Source organism: Protopterus annectens, chromosome 2.part0, assembly GCF_019279795.1.
Source record: "Protopterus annectens isolate FY-2018-M chromosome 2.part0, PAN1.0, whole genome shotgun sequence".
Lineage (NCBI taxonomy): Eukaryota > Metazoa > Chordata > Ceratodontiformes > Protopteridae > Protopterus > Protopterus annectens.
In genome coordinates, this window is record NC_056728.1 from 1,400,145,230 (window position 1) to 1,400,168,130 (window position 22,901).

The following is a 22,901-nucleotide window of genomic DNA, read 5'->3' on the forward strand; positions in this document are numbered from 1 at the left end:
CCGTGGGATCTTGATTTGGTGCTTCGCATTAACATCTCCCCTTTTGAACCGGCTGCTACATGCGAATTAAAATATCTGTCTTGGAAAACGGCATTCTTAGTGGCTATTACCTCTGCAAGAAGAGTCTCAGAGCTTCAAGCCCTGTCTATTAAACCACCGTACTTGATTTTCCACAAGGATAGAGTATCACTTAGGCCTAATCCATCCTTTGTCCCAAAAGTCTGTTCTAGTTTCTGTCTTCAACAATCTCTAGAGCTACCAGTTTTCTTTCCAAAATTCTCAAATGAAGCAGAATACACTCTCCATAAATTGGATGTTCACAGGCAATTACGCTTCTATTTAGACAGGACTCAGCAACTTCGTAAGTCAGACCAGTTGTTTGTGTCCTTCTCAGATAATAAATTGGGTCAAACCATTACAAAAGCTACAATCTCAAAATGGATCAGAGATTGCATAACTCAGGCCTATTCTTCTTCGAATAAACAACTTACATCATCTATCAAAGCTCATTCTACCAGAGCTATGGCTACTTCTATAGCTTTTCATTCCAAGCTCGCTATATCGGAAATTTGTGCTGCGGCTACTTGGTCCAACCCGCACACTTTCATTTCCCACTACAAATTGGATGTGGCATCTAGAGGACGAGCTTCATTTGGTTCCACGGTACTCAGGAGTGTTTTCCAGTGAGCCACCCAGGATTCAGGTGCTAGGACGCTGTCCCATCATTCAGAATGTAGGCGAGATAGGATCACATAACATCTTTTAGTTATGTACTCACCATAACTTCAGATGTTTGGGATCCATCTCGCCTACATTCCTGATACCCACCCTCCTTCCCCCTGCCTTGCAGATCAGAAGAGATTGAACGGTTTTGAGCTCCACTGTTTTTATCTCGTTTCATCTGACGATGTTATATAAGCAGGGTATGCATGTGTGCATGTATGCGGACAAACTAGATCTGGGGGACTGGTAGTGGTGCATCCTGGGATATAGTAAGCTCAGCCAATAAGAGACTTCGCTCTTTGGCATAAGCGTGCCGAGTCGGAGCCGAGGGATCGGCTCCGAACCCATCATTCAGAATGTAGGCGAGATGGATCCCAAACATCTGAAGTTATGGTGAGTACATAACTAAAAGTTTTCTCCGGGGACCAATAGCTACCACCTCAGAGAACTGTCCTCTCGACTCACCACAGCCCCAAGGGTGTTCAGCAAATGCATGGCAGTTGTAGCTGCTCACTTGAGACTCCAAGGATTCCAGGTGTTTCCCTATCTCGATGATTGGCTCCTCACTGTCCCAACCAGGCATCAACTACTATAAGCTAGGGATTACTTACTTTAAATCTCCAACTCCCTAGGCATTACAATAAACCTTACAAAATCAAAGCTGACTCCTGAAATTTATAGGAACTCAACTGGATGCTATGAGTCAAGTGGCTTCTTTGCCTCTTCATTGCATCACATCATTGAGAAATCAGGTGCAGGACATACTGTCTTGTCCGTCCCCTCCAGCAAAACTAGTGTTACAAGTTCATGAGTCACTGTCAGCTGCCATTCTTCTAGTTCTTCTAGCAAGATTTTTTATGTGGATCCTTCACTTGACACTGGTTTTTCAGTGGTCTGTTCTTCACCAGCCTCTATCATTTCTCATAAAATTTACTCCAGTTTGCAAATGCCATGTTCATTGGTGGATCCAGTCAGACAACCTCTTTCTGGGCAGACCGCTCTCTCTTTCTCCCCCTATAGCCAGTGTAACCACGGATGCTTCCCATATGGGGTGGGGGGGCATTTATTTGGAAAGATGGTCCAAGCCATGTGGTTGCCCTCAGAGATCAAGTTGCATATCAGTGTCATAGAGATGAGAGCAGTCCTCCTAATGTTGCAAGCCTTTCAGGAAGTTCTCCGTCTAGGGACTGTTGTAATCCATACAGACAACATGCCAGTAGTCTGGTACATCAGCAAACACGGAGGAACCCATTCTTGCCCTTTGTGCAGAGATGCCATGAAGGTCTGGGAATGGGTGATCTCTTCATACCGCTTTCTTATTGCAACACACATACTGGGGATGGGTTCAGCAGGTCCATTCTGATTCCTCACAAGTGGTACCTCAATCAAACAGTAGGGAATATGATCTTCAGCTGCTAGGGCCAGCCTTGCTGCAACCTATTTGCTTCTCCCCTCAACCACAAGTGCAGCAAGTACTTTGCTCTTTTCCCACCTCCAGGGGAGTCCCTGAGGGATGCTCTAGTTCACAATTGGCCCAGGGTCTCTTCTACTCCTATCTCCCTCTTCCTCTGATGCCAAGGTTCCTATAGAAAGCAAGCAGGCTGAAGAGCTCAGTCATCCTCATTGTCCCCTTCTGTCCTTGACAGGATTGGTTCACCTTCCTCTGGTCTCACTTGAGATATTCTCCATGGATACTGGAACCCAGTTGGGATCTCTTATCTCCTCTGTCAGGAATTCAACACCCCAGTCTCCACTCCCTCAAACTGACCACATGGTTTCTCCACTTCCTGTGATAGTCAGATGGTCCAAGCTCAGTCCGAGACATTGTTTTAGCCTTTCAGAAAGCATCCACCAAGAAACTTTACAGAAGCAAGTGGAAAAGGCTTTCTATCTGGGCTTCCAATCAGAATATCAACCCCTTTTCACCCCATATGTTGGCCATTCTCCTTCTTCTCACTACTCTTTTCAAGGAAGGGGCTAGTTCTTTTACTGCTAAACTTCATTTGGCAGCTATAACCAACTTCCATGCAGGGGAAAGAATCATTATCTTTGGCTTCTTCCAGATTGTGTAAAGCTTTCATTGAGTCTTTCTCCTTAGATCTCCAATAAAAGATCCCTATCCTCCTTGGGATTTGACAGTGGTCCTTCAAGGGTTAACTCAGAAACCCTTTGAACCAGCTAACAAATTTGATGTGAAGTTTCTTTCTTGGAAGACGATATTTTTAGTAGCTATCACATCAGTAAAACGAATTTCTGAGCTCCAGGCTTTATCGGCCAGGCCTCTTTCTGTTGACAGAATTTTGTACCTGAGCAGTAGAAAGAATTTTGACCTGATGACACCCCATCCCCACTTCCACCCCTCAGGGAAGGGTAGTATTATGTGAAGCTTATGGGTCAGCACCATCTATAATTCTGAGAGATGTTTCTGGATTACAAGTTGATTGACTTGGGAGTTAGCAGGTTATGGCAGGAACCCGGTACCTGTGAAGAAGTTCTTCACAACCCTGACCAATAGAAAGCTGTCTGAAGGCTCTATCTCTGTTCATTACCCCAACAAAGAGTCTAGGGAGATGGATTAACTTGGAGTATACTTCACACACCTTTGCATTAAAACCACTGAACTGCACCACATACGTGAGCTGATTTCAGAGAGGTTTAATGCAACAGGCTGTATATACTCTGAAAGCCCTCAGAGTTGAGAAAATTATTAGAAACTGTCTTGACTACCACGTCCAGTATCATCAATCTCTTCATGCATCTTATGCATAATGCTGCCGATGGAGTGGTCAAGGCAGGTGGGACTGACATAGCATTGAGGTGCTTTACATGGTTGTGCCTATGAGAGTTTTGTGGAAAACTTCACGGTGTCTTTCACCAGTGCCTCATTCAGTGGGTTTTTCCTGTTCGGCCTGTTGGTGAGGCAGAAGTTGCAGAAGTGTGAGCAGGATGGTGAGATGCTTTCTGCTATGGCAGTTAAGTTCATAGTTCCGTAGACACGATACAGCAGGAACCAAAAAGGACCTTGTTCACTCTGGTTTAGAAAGTCTAAACATCAACAGTTTGACTTATCTTCTGACAGGGGCTAAATCAGACCCTTCAATGGACACAGTCTCAGAGGCTGGGGGAGTCTACAGAAGTAGGGGTATCATGAGCCCTTCTTTGACAGGAGACTGCAATTTCCTTGAAGGTCTACCCAACTGCTCCATTCTTGAGGCAGTCAAGTGTCATCTTTCCCTCTACCCTGCAGTGTGGCAGGCCATCGTGCATGACAAAGTCGTAAGAGGGATAATATCAAGAGGCTATTTCAAACCATTTTTCCTAACACCTACCCAGCATAGCAAGCCATTGATAGAGTTTCCATGTAGTTAGGCAAAAGCTATAGAAAAAGGGATAGGCTTCTCTTCATACCAAGAGAGTCATATAAGAGGTCTCACCAGACTAGAGAGGGTCAGGATTTTATTCCAGGTATTTTTTTTTTGTTGTTGTTCTGAAGAAAACCCAAGATCCTAGATCCGTTCTGGACTTCAACCTACTGTACAAATATGTCCAGAAGACCCAATTCAAAATGTTCATGGTGCAGTTGATTCTACCTTATCTCAGGATGGTTGAATGGATATTCTCAGATCATCTCTAAGATGTTTAGAATCACATTTATAGCATGGCCTGTGGACAGTAATTGGTCTATAGTCTTCTTGTCTCTAGAAAGGATTCAGATTTTGAAGTCAGCTGCTCGGTCTCTAATTCACACCTCCTCTCTTACTGCAGCCTTGGTTCTGAGGGGATTAGGCCTGATGGCATAATTGATCCTAATAGTCCCCTTTGCATGGTTTCCCTTCACAGTAACTACTTCAGGCTCAGTGATCACAGCACATTCATCCCCTCTACAAAACGATCATAATGGCAGTCTCATGCAGGAAATGCTTGAGATGGTGGTTATAGTCTCCAATGGTTCACGCTGAAAAATGCTTTCTAACTTCTGTTCGGGTAGCAGTCGTAACCACAGATGCATCCTCCTTAGAGTGGGGTAGTTGTTATGAGGGGAGAATGTTCTAAGGTCTATGGACAGACAAGGAAGCCAATACTCGTGTAAATGTCTTGGAGTAGAGGCTGGTTTTCCTGGTGTTGGAGGAGCTTCAGGAATACCTTCTCTATGACCACAGCATTGTGTTATAGCAAAAAACACCCCAGGAGTAGTCAGTTGCCTAGCAAACAGTTTTAGCAGATATCTTCTCATGCCTCACAAGTGGTACCTTAGTCCACCGGTAGCTAACCAACTTTTCAGTCGCTGAGGCACACATTACTATGACTTGGTTGCTTCCTCTTGCAACATTGAATGCAACAGCTATTTTGTCATAATTCCTTCTCAGGGATAGTCACTGAGGGATGCTATGTCCCAGCAATGGCTTCCTAGATTTCTAAATGTTTATCCTCCTCTACACCTGATAACCAGATTTTTACAGAAAGCAATGAAGTGCAAGGCAGTTTTATCTTCATAGCCCTTTTCTGGCCCAGACAGATATGGTTCCTTCTTGTAAAGCCTCATCTCATGGAGCCTCCCTGGCTCTTGGATCTGGTTCAGGATCTGAATTTGCATCCTTCCAGGAAGTCTCACCTGAGCCTTTATAGCTTGAAACTGACCACATGGTTTCTCCGCATTTCAGTAATGGCCAATGATAAGTCCATCTCTGCGGAAGTAATAAGAAATGTCCTTCTATTCATCTGTTGCAGTGTTCTCAGCCGTAGGCAACCCGACGACGGCCAGTATAAAAAAGTCTTTCACTACTGTAGAATGCGTGGTACATTGCACGTAGGCTGCTCTTGTACAGCGGCCATAAAAGTGACTTCCACACACACCAACCTCAAAACTTCTCTACCAGCAGTCCAAACGTCACCTTCGAATGTTGGCCTACTTGCAGAGCTGTTAGCTGTGTTCCAGAAATTTTCTTAGATAAGTGCCCCATTGGGGAAATTTTGTTTCTTTTGCTACTGTTTTGTGGTAGGGTTCATGTCATCCAAAAAATGCCAGTATGGAAGACAAATTCTACATAAAGATAGCCGTCTGCAGTGTTTGTTCTGCTTAAGGCCTACCCACGACCACAAATCTTGACCCGTTTGCCATGCCTTTGGACCCAAGACTCTAAGAAATAGACTTTCCTTGTTGGCCATTTACTTGGAAAACCAATGCTTAAAGTTACTAGCTAAATGCGGGATGGAGGGATCGTCGGGGCCTAAAGTCGAGTCAGTTGTGAAGCAGAAGGCCAAAAAGCTGAGGCTTGAAGCTTCTGCTGCACCTCTTACCACAGACATCTCTCCTGAGGCGGATGAGGCCCAGATATATGTATGGCTCCTGGCTCCTATTCACAGGCTGAGCCCAAGGTTGAGGCCGCCGTGGATCCGACCACAGGTACATCCTCAGTGGCTGAGCAGGCATCTGTTTCGGATGTACAGGGGAAACCGAGGCTCAAGATAACCAAAGGCCCTAAGGGGATACCTCAAATCCTGGTGAGGGAGGAAATTCACTCAGGTATTATTGAATGTAGGTCTATGTCTGGGCCTCCTACATTACATAGGGCAGACCTGCATCAAAAGAAGAAGCAGAAGTCTAAACATGTCTCCCCTCAAAAGGACCCTCACAGTTATTGGGAACAATTCAGCTAAGGCCTTTTCAAGGCCTTAATGACCCTTAAGCCCTCTTCAGGTGTTTCAGTCCATTCCCCACCCTACACAGCTCCTCCATATAAAAGGGTTAGGGAACAGGTTGCTTCAGATGAAGAGGCTTTCTCAGAAGTGGAATCTCTGGCCTATTCCTCAAAGATCTCCTCCCCTCTAAACTATGCCCTCCCCAGAGGAGAATCCAGTGGAACTGACTCACACATGGAAGAACTTTCTTTTGGAGAGACCCTAGTCAAAATGAGAGATCATTTCAAATGGGATAGCACTCAGGTATCTGAATTTCAAAAGAGATACTATGACTTTCTGCAGGTGGAATCACCCACCCCTTCAGCTATTTCTCCTGTGTTACCTGCCTTTCCAAACATCTTTGCCTCTGTCTCCCAATCTCCTGCTTCCCAGCCTCCAGGCCCTAAGAAGCCAGATCAGTTTTACAAGGTCCCTGAGGACTGCAAATTCCTATTTAAATGTCCCTTAGCAGACCCATTGGTTATTTCAGTGGCTTCAGACAAGCCATCCATTACTGCCTTCAACCTCTCTCCTTCCTTCAGATAAGGACAGCAGGATCCTGGAAAAACTGGGCAAGAAAGTGTACTCTTCAGCCACCTTGGCATTTAGATCCATTAATTACCAAACACACATGACCAAATTTGCCGTAGAGCTTCTGTCTCAGCTCTCTCTGGTCATTTCTCATTTGTCTGACTCAGAGAATAAAACCTTAGCTGCATCCTTGCTTGGAGCCTCCTCACAAGTAGTGTGCCACTCTGTCAAATCCAGCTGTGATGCTGCAAAGGCTTCTGCCAGGGCAGTTGCCTCTGGCATTGTCTTAAGGAGATTCTCCTCGTTAAGACTCCAGTCATTACTAGAGGGCATTAAATCTAAACTTATGGATGCCCCTTTGGACAACTCTGCATTGTTTGGCCTTGCAGCTACTAGTTTATTTCAATTTCTGCAGGAAAGGGGAAAGGAATTGCAGGAACTGAAACACATCTTTGTTTCCCCACTGCTTAAATTTCAACAAAATTACCCAAAACCCAAAACCGCCTTTGTACGTAAGCATTCCCACCTTCCTCCACCTAAAACAAAAAAGGATGTTAAGAGGCCTCAACAAACCTGACCTGCTCCTTCAACTGTAGCTCAGAAGCGGCACTTTTCTGACTAGCCTGTTTCCCTCTGACTGCCCAAGTCACCTCACCCACATTTCACTTTCCCAGCACCTCTCATTGTCTCTGCCTATCTGGGAAAGAATAACCTAAGACTTATGAGTTCTCTCTTATCATTCAAAAAGGATACTTTCTGGTGTGGGGTTCCTTGCCTTCCTTCAGAGGTATCCCACAACCACCAGTGGAACAACTACCCTACTTTCCAGAGGTACTGCTACACCTGTGAAGACAAGAAACCATTTAGGAAGTTTCTCAAGACCAAAAAGGAAGAGGTGTCTACTCCAGAATGTTCCTAATGCCCTGAAAATATGGTCCTTGGAAACCCATTTTGGATCTGTCTCATCTCAACACCTTCCTGAAGGTACCCACCAGTATGTTAACTCTTCAAACACTGTTCCCCCTTATTTTGCCGCAAGCCTACTTGGCTTCCTTGGAAATCAAAGATGCATACATATGCATTCCCATCCACCCCAACTGCAGGAAGTTTTTAAGTTGCTGTGTGCTTTCCTGGCATTTTCAGTTCCAGCACTAAGAGTATTTACAAAATATCTAGCCCCTGTGATTGCCTACTGCAGGCTTCAGGGCATCCATATTTTCCCTTACCTGGACGATCTCTTTATGGCAACATCCCCAGAGAACTTAGAGCAAAACATCCTTGCCATTTCTCTTCTACAACATCTGGGATTCACCGCAAACCACAAAAAGTCCATTCTCACCCCCTCTCAGGAGCACATCTTCCTGGGGTGCAGGATACAGACAAGACCTCATGAGGATATCTCTTCCCCTCAGAAGGCGCAGGACTTCACATCTTTCTTCAAAAAACTTCTACCTCTTCACCACATTTCGGCCAGCGAGTTCCTCAGTGTTTTGGGATTTATGGCATCCACTATTCCAATGCCACCTTTGGCCAAACTTCAGATAAGAAAACTCCAGTGGTTCCTAAAGTCAGTTTGGGTGTAACATTCACATCCTCTGGACTTTCAATTCCTCTCATCCCATGTCTGAAGAGGAAGCTACAGTGGTGGATCCAACAAGTGTCACTGAACCAGGACTACCCTTGCATCTTCTGCCACCAGTCCAAAACTGTTCATACCGAAAGTCCTGTTCAGAATTCAGCAGGACAACCCAGAAATCTTGCTGGTGACTCCCTTTTGGCCAAGACAGTACTGACTCTGTCTTCTCCTGCATTTAGCCAAGGGCAGTTACCACAAGTTACTTCACAGGGTGGACCTTCTCACACAAGACAAAAGAACTCTCATCCATCCCCACTTGTCTACCCTTCAGCTGACACTTTGGGTGATAGGGTTTTAATTCCTTTCAGACACTTGTTCTCTGAGGACGTACTAAGTGTCTTGCAGGAGGCCAGGAAACCAAGTACCAGAAAATCTTACCTATCCAAGTAGAAGAGATTTTTACATTGGTGTCTGTCATGAAACCAGGGTCCACTGTCAGTGGAAGCACCCTTGGTTCTATCCTGCTTGCGGAATTGCTCAGTGCTGGCTTGGTCTACTGTTCAGTGAAGGCCCATATGACAGCTATTTCTGCCTGTCTGCCTCTGTCCTTCCCTCTGCCTAGCAGATTTGAAGCTAAACAATTTCATAAAGGCATCCTTCACATCAAACCTCCCAGGAAACCTATCCCTCCTCCCCGGGATTTTAATTTTGTACTAAAAAAACTGACTCTCCCTCCTTTTGAGCCAGCTTCATCAGCGTCCCTGCAACATTGCTGCTGGAAAACTGTACTTCTACCTATAACTTCAGTCAGATGTGTGTCTGAGCTCCAGGCCCTAAAGGCCTCTCCTCCCTTTTTTTTTTTCATAAAGACAGGGTGTCCGTGCGTACCAACCCTTCTTTATTTCCAAGGTAGTCAATGAGTTGTCACTCAGCCAGTCTACTCATTTATCTACCTTTTTTCCTTTTCCACAAAATTCTAGTGAGAAGGTGTTGCACACTCTGGATTTGCATAGACAATTTAGATTTTACTTAGACAAAACCAAATCAATCAGGATATCAGACCAGCTTTTTGTCTACTATCACCCCAGGGCTCTGGGTTGCCTGTCTTGAAGCAGACTATTTCTACTTGGATTTCTAAAGCTATTCATTCTGTTATGTGAAACATGGTAAGACCCTTGCTTCATCTGTAAAGGCCCATTCTATTAGGGCTGTAACTTCAAAAGGTGCTTTCTTCAAGGGATTAGATCCTAGCTTTATTCTCGAAGCGGCTACATGGACTTATGTGCATGCCTTCACTAAACATTATAAATTGGATGGTGTTTCTAAGTCTAGGTCAGGTTTTGCTAGAACCATACTCCATGGCTTTCTGGAGAGCTCAACTTCTTCTTCCTCCACCCTCTCCTCATGAGCTTTTGTACTCTCCATCATGTTAATACTGCAACAGATGAATAGAAAGACATAGAATAGTTGTGTAAAATCTTACCATAATAATAGATGTCCTCCTCTTCTCTTCTCTGTTGCAGTATTCCAATTTCTCCTTTCCTCCCTGTGGTTGTTTGGTGCTTTACCTTGGTACCCTACTTTCCTTAGCCTGGCTTTCCTCCTGGGGCATTCAGTTCTGAGATCGGTGTGTGTGTACATCACTTTTATGACCAACATGCGAGAGCAGCATACATGTGACGTACCATGCACCCTACAGTAGTAAAAGACTTCTGCATACTGGCCAGCATCAGGTTCCCTACGGCAGAGAACTCTCATGTTAAAAATACTGCAACAGAGAACAGAAGGACATTTATCGTTATGGTAACATTTTACACAACTATTCTTTCTAACAGCATCCCAAAAAGTCTACCCATAGATTTTGTCATAGTAAATGGAAGAGATTTGTCTCCTGAGCCTATCCTCAGAACATTAATCCCCTTTTAGCCCAAATCTTAGACATCCTCTGTTTTCTAGCTACTCTGTTTAACTCTTGTTCTTGTTTTTCTATGATTAAAATACAGCTGGCATACATTTCAAATTTCAATGTTGGATTTCTGGAATGTTTACTAGCTTCCCATAAACTTTGCAAGTTTTTTTCAAAAGATATCTTCCTTAGGCCTCCCTTCACAGATTTGGTTCTGCCTTGGGATCTTAAATCTAGTATTAGAAGCTTTGACTAAGACCCCCCTTGAACCAGATTCCTCTGTGAAACTAAACTTTCTTTCATGGAAAACTATTGTATTGCTAGCCATCATTTCAGACAGAAGAATTTCAGAATGGTGTATCTAAGGATGAATTCATCCTTTCTCCCCAAGGTGTCATCTGGATCAAGCATTTTACATCCCATCCATTTGCCACTCTTTTTCTTAACTATGCAAATAAAGAGAATACATCCTACATACCTTGGATATACATAGGCAGTTGTGTTTCTGCCTTTACAGAGCCAAGTTATTCAAAAAAGATTCTCAGTTTTTTTTCTTTCCTTTGCTTCGAGCAAACTGGAGCAGAACGTTTCCAAGGTTGCATTTTGTTTATTTATGCTGCACACATCAAGCCAAGGGTCACTCTACTAGAGCTGTTGCAACTCCTACCGCCTTCTTCAGATTCTCTTCAGTAGATGTTATTTGCAAAGCTAGCACACAGTCTTCCACAAATGCCTTCATCAAACACTGTAAATTGGACTGCTTCTCTAGGTCTAGAGCATCTTCTGGCACTTCTGTCCTGAAGGGAGTCGTATCATGGTGCCACCCTGGGTTGATAATAGCTTGGGATTCTAACCTACTTGTCGAATAAGATGGACTGGATGAATATAATATGAAAGATACATACTTAACATAATGATAAATCCTTTCAGTCTTGTCTGTCTGATATGATAACAGTCCCTCCATTTTCTTGGCTTGTGAGACCTGAAGAACCATCCAATTCCAAAAGCATTGATTCTCCTTCAGGTTGTATTTTGATATTTCGGTCTTGAGACGTCAAACTAGACTTGGGGTAGGTAGGGGACTGGTGTAAGGGGTTAAGGTGGTTGAGACTGGAGCACTGATGGTACAGAGTCGGATCCGACAAGCAGCTCAAGGACCCACATGTTGTAGCGGACATTAATGAAAGGATCTATCATTATGGTAAGTGTATAACTTTCTTTTTCATTAAAATCATTTTTATTTTCACATCCCATGATCTGTTTTCTGAAGTCATGGTTATTTTCCTCCCAAAATGTTCTGCTTAAAATGTCTATTTTTGTATAAATTATTTATCATTTATTGCTGTAAGATGGAATATTTTTATTTGCAGGAAGAATTCCATGACCGAACCCCATATACCATAATGTTTGGACCAGACAAATGTGGAGAAGATTACAAACTGCACTTCATCTTCAGGCACAAGCATTTGAAAACTGGAGAGTATGAGGAAAAACATTGTAAGCGCCCAGAGGTTGACTTGAGAAAATTTTATATGGACAAGAAGACACATCTGCACACTCTTGGTAATTTTATTAAAAAATAGATTAGAAATATGCACTGGATATAACTTTACATATATTTGAGAGAGAAAGCATAAGATGATCTGATGTGCATAAATTATAAATGTTAGGTGTAATTAGAATTAGTGTGCGCTTTTCACATTAGATGGTTATACCTGATACATTATTTAGTACTAATTAGTTCTTACATAGTTAAAAACAGTTAATAAAGTTACAGAATAGTTGCATCAAAATTTATAAGGATGAATGAATGCTGGAAAATATGAACTTCCATCTAGCTGCAGTACAGATGCAGGAAAAAAAGTCTATTTTTATTAAATTTATTTATTATTATTGAAAGCAAAGAAAACATTTATAGGTTTAAAAATTTTGTTTTTATTAGGTGTTGGCATTGTTTTGGTAAATTTCTGTTTTCTCATTCATATTGAAGCCAACTAAAACTTTCCATTTTCTCATTCTTATATGTAATCTGCGGTGGTGCAGTGGTAGCATTGTTGCCTCACAGCAAGAGGTTCTCCCGTTCGATTCTCAGCTAGTGTGCGGGGAGTGCTTTCTGTGTGGAGTCTGCATGTCCTCCCTGCGGGTTGAGTGGCGTTCCGAAAGACATGCGTGAATGGGCGTGCCTTCGTTGAAGGTTGGGCATCGAGCTGGCAACTCGGCACCGTGAAAATCTACTGCCAGTCATTAGCGGACCGGAGTTCCGCTGTGGCGGCCCCTAACCAGGAAAAGCTGAAAGACAACAACAACTTCCTTCCTGACTGAGTTGTATTTTCTTCACTTCCTGTTGTATATTCTCTCTCTCTCCCTTCACTATTTCCTAGCCCCCCCCAATATTCACTTCTATGTAGTAAGAATTGACAGATGTTTGATTATTGATGGATCTTCTCTCAAAATGCAGGGTTTGTGATATTAATATTAATTATTAATTGATATTAATAAGGTACTTTTCCATTATCGGGGCAACACTTCTAATGAGCGGTTTGAGTGCTTGGAATCTTAGCAAGCGCTAGCAATTGCTGTCGTGATTTGGACTTTATATCATGCTGTAATCTTTTTTTTTTTTTTTTAATTTGCTGTTTTGCTACCATTCCCCAAACAAACCGTACTTTGTTCTATGGAATTTTTGCTAAAACAATTGTGAATAGAATGAAGGACACACCTACTGAAGAGTGTTACTAGATACCTCCAACCCAATTGGGATGCACAACATTGTGTGGGAGAAGTACTGGTGAAATAGTAACTAAATTAACAGCCACTTTTTACTGCTTTTTCGCTACTGGCATAATTATCGACGATCGCTTGTTCAGGAAAGCAAACACTGCAGGAAACTGTCCGGCAAAGGGGAAAAAAATACAGAGTTATTTTCTTGTCATGTCATGTGTGTGTGTTACAGTGAGTGCTGTGTGAAACTAGCACGTCAGGCACGAAAAAAAACTACAGGAAACTGTCCGACAAGGGAAAAATTAAAACAAATTAAAAAAAGGATTTATTTCCTGTCATGTCGTGTGTGTTACAGTGAGTGCTGCGTGAAACTGGCACATCAAAGCCAGACAGCACGTTAGGGAAGCCTCTGGCTCTTTTCAGTAATTCAGAGTGATTAAAGTTGAGTATTTCGCTTCCCCCTGGACAGATGTTTGAACGAGGGTTCACAGGCTAGCTAGGATATGACCACTCCTTAAAATACTCTTCCATTTTCACCTTCAAATTGTAAAGTACTTTTTAAATACTGTTTCAAGAATCTCTTACATCAGAGTAAAAATGTAGATCTATGTAATATATTCACATGAACGGCATCAAAATCAGATGAGCGTGCTGGGATTCCAAGCGCTCAAGGCGCTTATTGGCAGTGTTGTCCAAATAACGGAAATTATTAATATTAATATTGTGATGTTAAAAGGTATACTGATAAAGACGTAATTAAGAAAAACACTTGGTTTTAATCTTGTGCAGTATGTAAAATGGGCCAGCTTGTCTCCTTTTGGTGGAGAATGCATTTTTGGTTGAGTGATAGGTTTATTCTTTCTTTCTTCTGATTATGTCCCTGCATCTCTTTTTTACTGGTGCTTGGCCATTTTTTATTTTGTTTACAGTCTATCTGTGGTTCTAGGAGATGATTATAGTATAAAACTGCAGTTGTAAATTGCTTGTTTGTTTTAGACAAGTTATATTGTTCATATTGTTTGCCCTGTGTTAACCAAGGTTTCTTACACGTTTTGTTGTAGTGGCAACACAAGTAATCTTGCTATTGGGTCATTGTGTTGATGGTCTACTTTCATGTGTTTCTTATTTATTGTTGTTGTAGGAGGTGGCTTTCTGTGTAGAGATGCAACAATGTACCCTGAATTCCATAAATCTTAATGTATGGTCTAACAGTGTAGACATTTGAACAGCCTAGTCAAATGAGTCCATTTGTTTTCAGCAATAATAAAAAAAAAAAAAAAAGTTACCGGTAGACTTTGTCCAGGAGATGTTTCTGCCAGAGTGGTAGCTTAATTTAAATAGAGCAGATTATATGTGCCAGTTGACCTGTCCTCCTGGTTGACCGGCAAATACTATTTTAAGTGTCTGCTTGAACCAGACACTGTTGGGAACACATGTTGAACTTGGCTAGGCTGATAAGGGCCCTTGGGCCTTTAGCCTAGTAACCTCCTGTGATAGTGGGTACAGCAGTTGTGTCTTTACAGGAACTCCTAATTTGCAGTTCTCAGATGCTGTCTAGCTGTTTTGCGCAGCTGGCTGACATAGTGTTGATGGGAGGATATTTTACTAAACAGTAGCTAGAGTGTATGGATTCCCTTGGCAATGTGATCTGCCAGTCACAAAGAATCCAGAACGAATTTGAAGTTACTGGAAATTTTACTTCACTTGTGTCAGTGGTATTTTGGGACTTGTCTTCTGTAGCATTCATTTGAAAAGTCGCCCTGTTAACTAAGTTTGTGACAGCTTAAAGATTCACGTAGATTTGACCTCCTGCCTATTTGGGGGTTTGAGGGTCTGTGGGCTGTCTTTTCAGACTTTGGTTCTGGAATTTATACCCGTTCAGATCCTGCAAGCCTATCTGGATGCCTCTTGAGAGTTGATACACAAGGCCTTGACATTGTCTGATTATTTTCTTGAAACAACAAAAGTTCAGTGGAGTTTTTTGGGAATTGGGAGGTACCCTCTACCTTGAGTTTGAGTAACGGATCTGTTGCTCAGAGGAGCCCCAAGGAGATATAGAAATGACCAGCTGATGCTAGGTCACCACTTGTTGTGTTGGCTTAGCTCTTCATCTTGGACAGTACCTTACGTTGGCTGGACATCTGGCTAATGCAGAGAAAATAAGTACCGCATGTACTAAGGAATCCATTCGAGATGGGGGGTCAAGTTCATCCTGCTGCTGTTCGTATTCTGTGGTAGTAAACGGGCACTAGTTCTATCTATTTGAATGTAACAGTTCTGTACTGAATAACATGAAACCCCTTGTTTTGATTTTTTCAATGTGCATTCCCACTGCTGTGGATACTGTACCAAAAATGTTTTGGATGTCAGAATGGTCTTCCCTTCCCTGGTACTTGTGTACAAAATTTTTGCCAGGTTGGTTTGCTTTGTTTTTGTAGCAAATGCCAGCCATTGGTCTGCTCCATCGCTTTCTTTGCGTTATTTTGGTTGCTTAGGAGCCAAGCAGATTTGCTGCTATAATGACAAAATACCAGAGTTGAAGTCGATAGATCGTGCCAGTCTGCAAAATGGCTTTTAACTTAAATTGTAGTGTGATTTGTTGGAACTTCACAACTGTGAAATACATTCTCTGTCTGTCTGTGTTCTGTCTTTCTTTGTATAGACAAGTATAACGCTCCTTGTTTCCGACCTACAACTACGTATTGCACACTTTGTTTTGCAATTACTTTTAGATTCACTTGAACTTCTTCTCTTGTTGAAGTTTGATGTGATCTTGCGAAAGCAGGCTTAGTGTGTTGATTTGCTTTTTAGTTTGACTTTTTTACTCTTTTTTTTTTTTTTCCATTACCATACCCACATACAAGGCAGCTGAAAAGCATTCTGGGCAACCAAACAGCATTTTGGAGAACATCTTGTTTACTTTGTGGTTTCATTGCTACATTGTCATGTTCTTTATCAATGTAAGTTGTTCAGCCCTCAAGTTGAGAGATCCTCTTTTCGGGAAGCTGGACACTACTGTTTTGCATGCAACATGGAAATACAGTATCCTGTAGATAGCAAAGTATTGCAAGATTGTCTTTAATGAAGTTATGGCAGAATTTTCAGCTCTGAGAATAATTTCAGAGTAATCCTCGGTGGTGCAGCGGTAGCGTTGTCGCCTCACAGCAAGAGGTTCTCCCATTTGATTCTTGGCTGGAGCGCCTTCTGTGTGGAGTCTGCATGTCCTCCCCACGGTTGAGTAGCGTTTGAACATGTATGAATGGGCGTGCCTTCGTTGAAGGTTGGGCATCGAGCTGGCACCTCGGCACCGTAAAAATCTACTGCCGATTATTAGTGGACCAGAGTTCCGCTGTGGCGACCCCTAACCGGGAAAAGCCGAAAGAAGAACAACATTAACTTACTTTCTTGTCTTTAACATTGATCAGAGAGTATTCAGGCTTGCAGCAGTCTTTGAGGAAAGAATTAAGTTGTTGTTGTTGTGTCTTTCGGCTTATCCCGGTTAGGGATCGCCACAGCGGAACTCTGGTCCGCTAATGTTTGGTAGTGGATTTTTACGTGCCGAGTTACCAGCCCTGACGTACAACCTTCAACGAAGGCACGCCCATTCACGCATGCCTCCACACAGAAGACGCTCTAGCTGAGGAAAGAATTAAGTATGATAGCGTATTGTCTCTTACTCGTTACTCTTTTAGCATCTGCACTCTCTTTGCTATGTTATCGGAAGGTAGCCAATACCCAGAAATGGCCTTGTACTTTCTTTATTAATTCTGAACATTGGTTTGTCATGCTGAAATAAGCTGTCTCAAAATTCTACTTTGTTTTAGTGTCCTATGAAGAGAGAATGGTTAATTTTATGCTAATTATTGTTACAAGCTGTTAGTTCCTTTTTTGGTCATATCATAAAGTGCAAGTTAAACTAGTTTTTAACTGTCTGCTTTTAAATTATTTCTAAACCAAGTACTTTGTCTTGGGGATGCCTGTTTATGCTTTTGATTATCACTTTGTCTATGACAGATTTTGGCGTTATTGTTTGTAGTAGAAATTCATGCTAAAATTTGAAACGTGTGCTCTTCTTCATCATTTTCACTGCTGCACTTTCCTTTTGGGTATATGAGTTGTATCCTGCCTATGATACAGCAGCCGACCAGCTTCACAGAGCTCTGGCTCCTTCCTACACTTTTGCTGTGCTGAATGGACAGCTCAGAAGGGGGAAATCAGTAGTCAGAATGAATAAATCTTTAGTACTTTCTTGCTGCCTCAAGAAGAAGCAGCTGTGAAATTCTACAGGAGCAGAAAGCAGTTGTGAAGCTTCATTTATGGCAGATAAGTCTCCACAAGGGAACTCTTCCACATAGAAATTATTACCCTTTAAAGATGATAATAGTTAATGCTATGATGTTCTTCATTCCACATTGCTGCAGTCCTAACTATTGGGTAGTCCGCTGTCCAGTCGGCCCGAATACCAAAGTATATGGCTGACGTCGGTCAGGGCGCATTAGACTGACGTCAGTACGTCAGGGTACTAATGCGCATGACCGACGTCATATCCTCAGTCTTTTTTGCCGCATGGTCCGATGCAGAAGCAATTTTGCGAGTGCAGGTTGGCGTTCTGAAAGTTTCTGAAGTCAGAGTTTCAGACCGAATCAAAGTTGGCTAAGTACCCGTTGGGAATATTTTGGTTTTTCTTGCCTCAGTATTTAACCGGATGTCAGAAAAAGTGAATAACTGTATTTCTTGTGGGAAACAGATACCTCATAGGGATTACCATACTTTGTGTATACCTTGTTTAGGGCCTGAGCACGACGTTGTTGGATGCCGCTCTTGTGCTAGATTTAACAAACGCACTATTAAGAGAAGGTTAGACTGTGCCAGGTTAGTTTTGGGAAGCGTTGTAATTATAAAATGCCGCCGGATGCTCCGGCCGCCGCAAAAGCGCAAGGACAAAGCAGCAAAGCCTAGAGTGGAAGAACCGACAGTCCCTGACGTCGGTTCTTTAGAAGGCTCAGTGGAGTCGGAGGTTCTGCCAGGTGTTTCTTTGGAGTCTCAGGGAGATACTTTATTGTTACAGGATGTATCCTCTCAGGAAGTAGGCCAGGCTGATGGGCTTCTCAGGTGGCTGTTCTTCCTCTCTTCCTAAGGTGGTTAGAGCCTCCCCTCTGTTTCCAAGGCTTCTTTGAGAGGCAGGCCAAGTGTAGCTTCAGTGGGGGTTTCTCCTAGTGCTTCAGGGTCTTTGCCTAAGAAACATATGCTTAAAATGGCAGAGGATTTGATTACTATGATTAGAGGTTCTATGCCCCCTCCTGATAAGAGGCCTAGGGTGGAACCTGAGTTTGAGAGTTTTGAACACTATTCGGAGGCTTCTGAGTCTTCGGCTGAAGACTTGCAGGAGTATCCTCCTTATTCTGATTCTGATGTGGATGATTCTACTCCTTCAGCTTCTCCTCCTGAGGATTTTTCATTTTCAGAGACCCTGCATTCCATGAGGGAGCATTTTAAATGGGAAGGTCAAGATTTCTCTGATTCCAGAAAGAGGCTTAGGGAATTCTTGTTTTTACCCAGGCATAGGCCTTTAGCTATACCTCCTGTTCTGAATGTGGAGTTAAACCGGATAGGTACTATAGGGTGCCTGAAGCTCATAAGTATCTTTTTAAGAGTCCTAGGGCAGACCCGGAAACTGTCTGTCAGGGGCCTAAAGGGGTGAAGGCCTCTGTTGTTAAAAATCCTGTTCCTCCTGATAAAGAGGCAATGGCTTTGGATAGATGGGGAAAGAAAGTGTATACTTCTTCCACTTTAGCCATGAGGGCGTTGAATTGTCAGTTTCACATGTTAAAATATCAGAATTACCTCCTTTCACAATTGAAATCTAAGGTGGATGCTCTGGCAGAAGGTATTGAGTGTAAAGAGTTGCAGGATTTAGTTCATGTGTCTGAACAGGTGGGTAAACATTCCTTGCAGTGTGGTTTTGATGCTGTGCAGGCCTCCTCGAGGGTGGCTGCCACTGGTTCTGTTCTTCGTAGGCATGCCTGGTTGAGAGATCAGAATTTAGCCGAGCATGTTAAAACAAGGATTTTGGATGCTCCTTTGCAGTCTGATGTGTTGTTTGGTTCGCCTGTGGAAGCAGTTTTAAAGAAAATGGAGGACAAGGCTAAGTCTATGCAAACTGTTAAGGATTTTTGCAGGTGCAGCCTCCAAGTTTAGTAGAAATTGGCCTACTAAGGGATGGACTTATCCTGCTTATGATTCCCAGTCTAGGGGTAGGTCTAGACGTGGTAGGGGCAGAGCTCAAGGTTCTTTTAGGCCTAGGACAGGGAGTTCCCTGCTCAGACTTCTGGTGAGGGCAGGGGTCAGTCCTTTCGTAAGCAGACCCAATGACCTGCCTTTTCAGCTGCCAGTACATTCTCGCCTGGCAGCACCTTTGGGAGGAAGGCTGTCTCTTTTCAAAGAAAATTGGGATTTAATTACCCAAGACAGATGGGTTCTGGATATCATTCACCACGGTTACAGGTTTTATTTCCATACCTTGCCTCCTTTCAAAGGCATGCCAGACATTCCTCCTTTACAAAGAAAAGAGGCTCACAAGCAAATTTTTCTGTTGCTCCAAATAGGGGCCATTCAGCCAGTTCCTGTGCCAGAAAGGGGCCTAGGATTTTATTCTCGCCTGTTCCTAGTACCGAAGAAGGGGAACACGTGGAGACCAATTTTGGATTTATCTATCCTCAACACTTATCTGGACATTCCCAAGTTCAAAATGTTGACGTTACAACAGCTTTTACCTCTGCTGGGCAAAGATCACTGGATGGTAACTTTAGATCTCAAGGAAGCTTACCTTCATGTGCCTATAAGACTAAGTTGCAGGAAGTATCTGCGTTTTCGAGCTGGAAATTCTCATTATCAGTTCTCTGCATTGCCCTTTGGCTTATCCACTGCGCCCAGAGTTTTCACAAAGGTTCTGGCTCCAGTGATAGCTTACTTCAGGCTAAAAGGAATTCAAATCTATCCTTACTTGGACGACTGCCTGATTCTAGCTCAAGAAAAGAAAGACCTTCTACAGCATTTGGATTATGTCATAGCAGTGCTAAGATGCCTAGGGTATTCTGTGAACGAAATAAAGTCCAGTCTAGTACCCTCTCAAGACATGTGCTTTCTGGGTGTGAGACTGAATACAGCAGCCCAGATGGCCTTTTAACCCCGGACAAACAAAAGAATCTTTCCAGTTACTTCCATCAACTATCTCTTCAGTCCGGGCTGACTGCAAGGACAGTCCTTCAAGCCTTAGGGTTCATGGCATCTTGTATTCTGGTGCTTCCCAATGCCAAACTGCATATGAGGAAGCTGCAATGGTATCTCAAAATGTATGGACACAGCACTGCCAGGATTTGGACACTGTCATTCAAATAATACCTTGCATTCAAAAGGAATTTTTGTGGTGGGCTCAGGAATGTCACCTAAACAAGGGACTCTCTGTGACCCGGCCAGAGGCGAGTCAGATACTAACGACAGATGCCTCAGACATTGCTTGGGAGCTCATCTAAATGGAAAGTGGATACAAGACAAGTGGCCTGCCAGACTACAGCATCTACATATCAACATGAAAGAGATGTTAGCAGTCCAGTTTGCATTAATGGCTTTCAAGGAGTTACTTCTTCCAGGGCAGGTGTTGATTCTAACAGACAACACAACTGTCATGTGGTACATCAACAAACAAGGGGAACACATTCTTACCCATTGTGCAGGCAAGCAATGATTTTATGGGAGACTGCACTCAGCTTGCAACTAACTCTTCAGGCAAGGTTTCTGCCGGAGCACAGAACTCCTTAGCAGATGTGTTAAGCAGACAAATCATGGATCCCCACGAGTGGAAACTGGATCTTCATGTATTTCAAAATTGACAGTGTCATGGGGAACTCCAGACATAGATCTGTTCGCTTCTCCACTAAACCACCAGCTGCCAAAGTTTTGCACAAAGAGGTTTCATCATACAGCTTGGAAAGTGGATGCTCTTTCTTTCAGTTGGAAAAATCTTCATGTGTATGCTTTTCCACCTCTGCCTCTTCTCCCAAAGGTGCTTCTAAAGGTCAGACAAGACAAGCCAAGGATGATTTTAATAGCTCCAGATTGGCCTCGGCAGCACTGGTACCCATTACTGAGGAGTCTGGTAAGGAAGCCTCCATGGCCTTTACCCTTGATTCCACACCTGTTGTCTCAGAGGGACGGTCACCTGCTCAATGTCAAGCTTCACTCTCTTCATCTAACAGCCTGGCATATTCTGTTTTGAAAGACAGCAGGTCTCAACTTCCTCAACAAGTTTTAAATGTGATTATGGAAGCCAGAAGACCTAGTACAAGGAAAGTGTACGCAGAAAAATGGAAGAGATTTTTATTTTGGAGTGCAGCAAACAATTTGGAGATTTCTGAGCCTAATTTGAGTGTGGCTCTTCAATATCTTACTGAGTTATTGGACAAAGGTTTGTCTTTCTCTTCCATTAAGATTCATGCTGCAGCAATTTCAGCTCACTATGATTGTGACCCACCATTGTTTTCGCATCCTTTGTTCAAGCAATTTCTTAGAGGGGCAAAGAATATAAGACCCCACGTAGAGCTCCTACTCCTGCTTGGGATCTCAATTTTGTGTTGGAGAAACTTACTCTACAACCTTTTGAGCCTGCGCTACTGCTGAATTGAAATACTTGTCATGGAAGACTGCTTTTTTGTTGGCCATTACTTCTGCAAGAAGGGTTTCTGAGTTGCAGGCCCTTATGGCGGTAGAGCCTTTTTTGATTTTTCATAAGGATAGGGTATCTTTACGTACTAATCCTTCCTTTATGCCTAAGGTGGTTTCTAGTGTGGCTTTAAACCAAACTATTCATTTGCCTACTTTTATGCAGATCCTCAAAATAAAGGGGAAAAGATTTTGCACACTTTAGATGTACACAGGCAGTTGCGTTATTATTTGAGCAGGACTAAGGATTTTAGGCAGTCTCAGCAGTTGTTTGTTTCTTTTGCTTTGGGTTCACAGGGCAAGCCTGTGTCAAAACAAACTATTTCTAGGTGGATTGGGTTTTGCATTGCATTTTGTTATTCCCATCATGGCAAGGAGATTCCAGTTGGGATTAGGCCTCATTCCACTAGGGCTACTGCCACTTCAACAGCATTTCTAAGGGGTGGCAACTAAGGATATTTTGGAGGCAGCTACTTGGAGTTCAGTGCATACTTTCTCTAAGCATTATCACCTTCCTCTCTACTCTAAGTCTAGGGCTGGTTTTGCCACAGCTATTTTGCAAGGCATGTTGTCAGTTCCTGCTTCCTTATGATTTGCCAGCCTCCCTTACCTCTGCTTTGGGATTCTACCCAATAGTTAGGACTGCAGCAATGTGGAATGAAGAACATAGTACAGTTTTGTACCTACCATAAATGTAGATGTTCGAGGATCCACATTGCTGCAGTCCAATTTACCCTCCCTCCTTCCCCTCTGTGTTTAGGGGTGGTTGTGTAGGTGAGGTTATATTCTGGTAATTTTGTATATATTGTACATATTTTTGGTGCAGGTATATTTGGAGTTTTTGGTTTTGGCCTTATCTTTTCAGGGTCTTCTGACATCTGGGGCAAGAAAAGACTGAGGATATGACGTCGGTCATGCGCATTAGTACCCTGACGTACTGACGTCAGTCTAATGCGCCCTGACCGACGTCAGCCATATACTTTGGTATTCGGGCCGACTGGACAGCGGACTACCCAATAGTTAGGACTGCAGCAATGTGGATCCTCG

The 22,901-nt window shown here is 43.0% G+C and overlaps 1 protein-coding gene across 1 annotated transcript in view; it reads left to right on the top strand.

Moving 5' to 3' along the window:
* CLGN (calmegin) overlaps positions 1-22,901 on the top strand; it is a 2,483,974-nt gene that overhangs the window by 1,304,311 nt on the left and 1,156,762 nt on the right. The window contains exon 7 of the mRNA XM_044061624.1: positions 11,786-11,978. Within this exon, the coding sequence (XP_043917559.1) occupies positions 11,786-11,978 (193 nt within the window). The remainder of the gene's footprint in view (positions 1-11,785; positions 11,979-22,901) is intronic.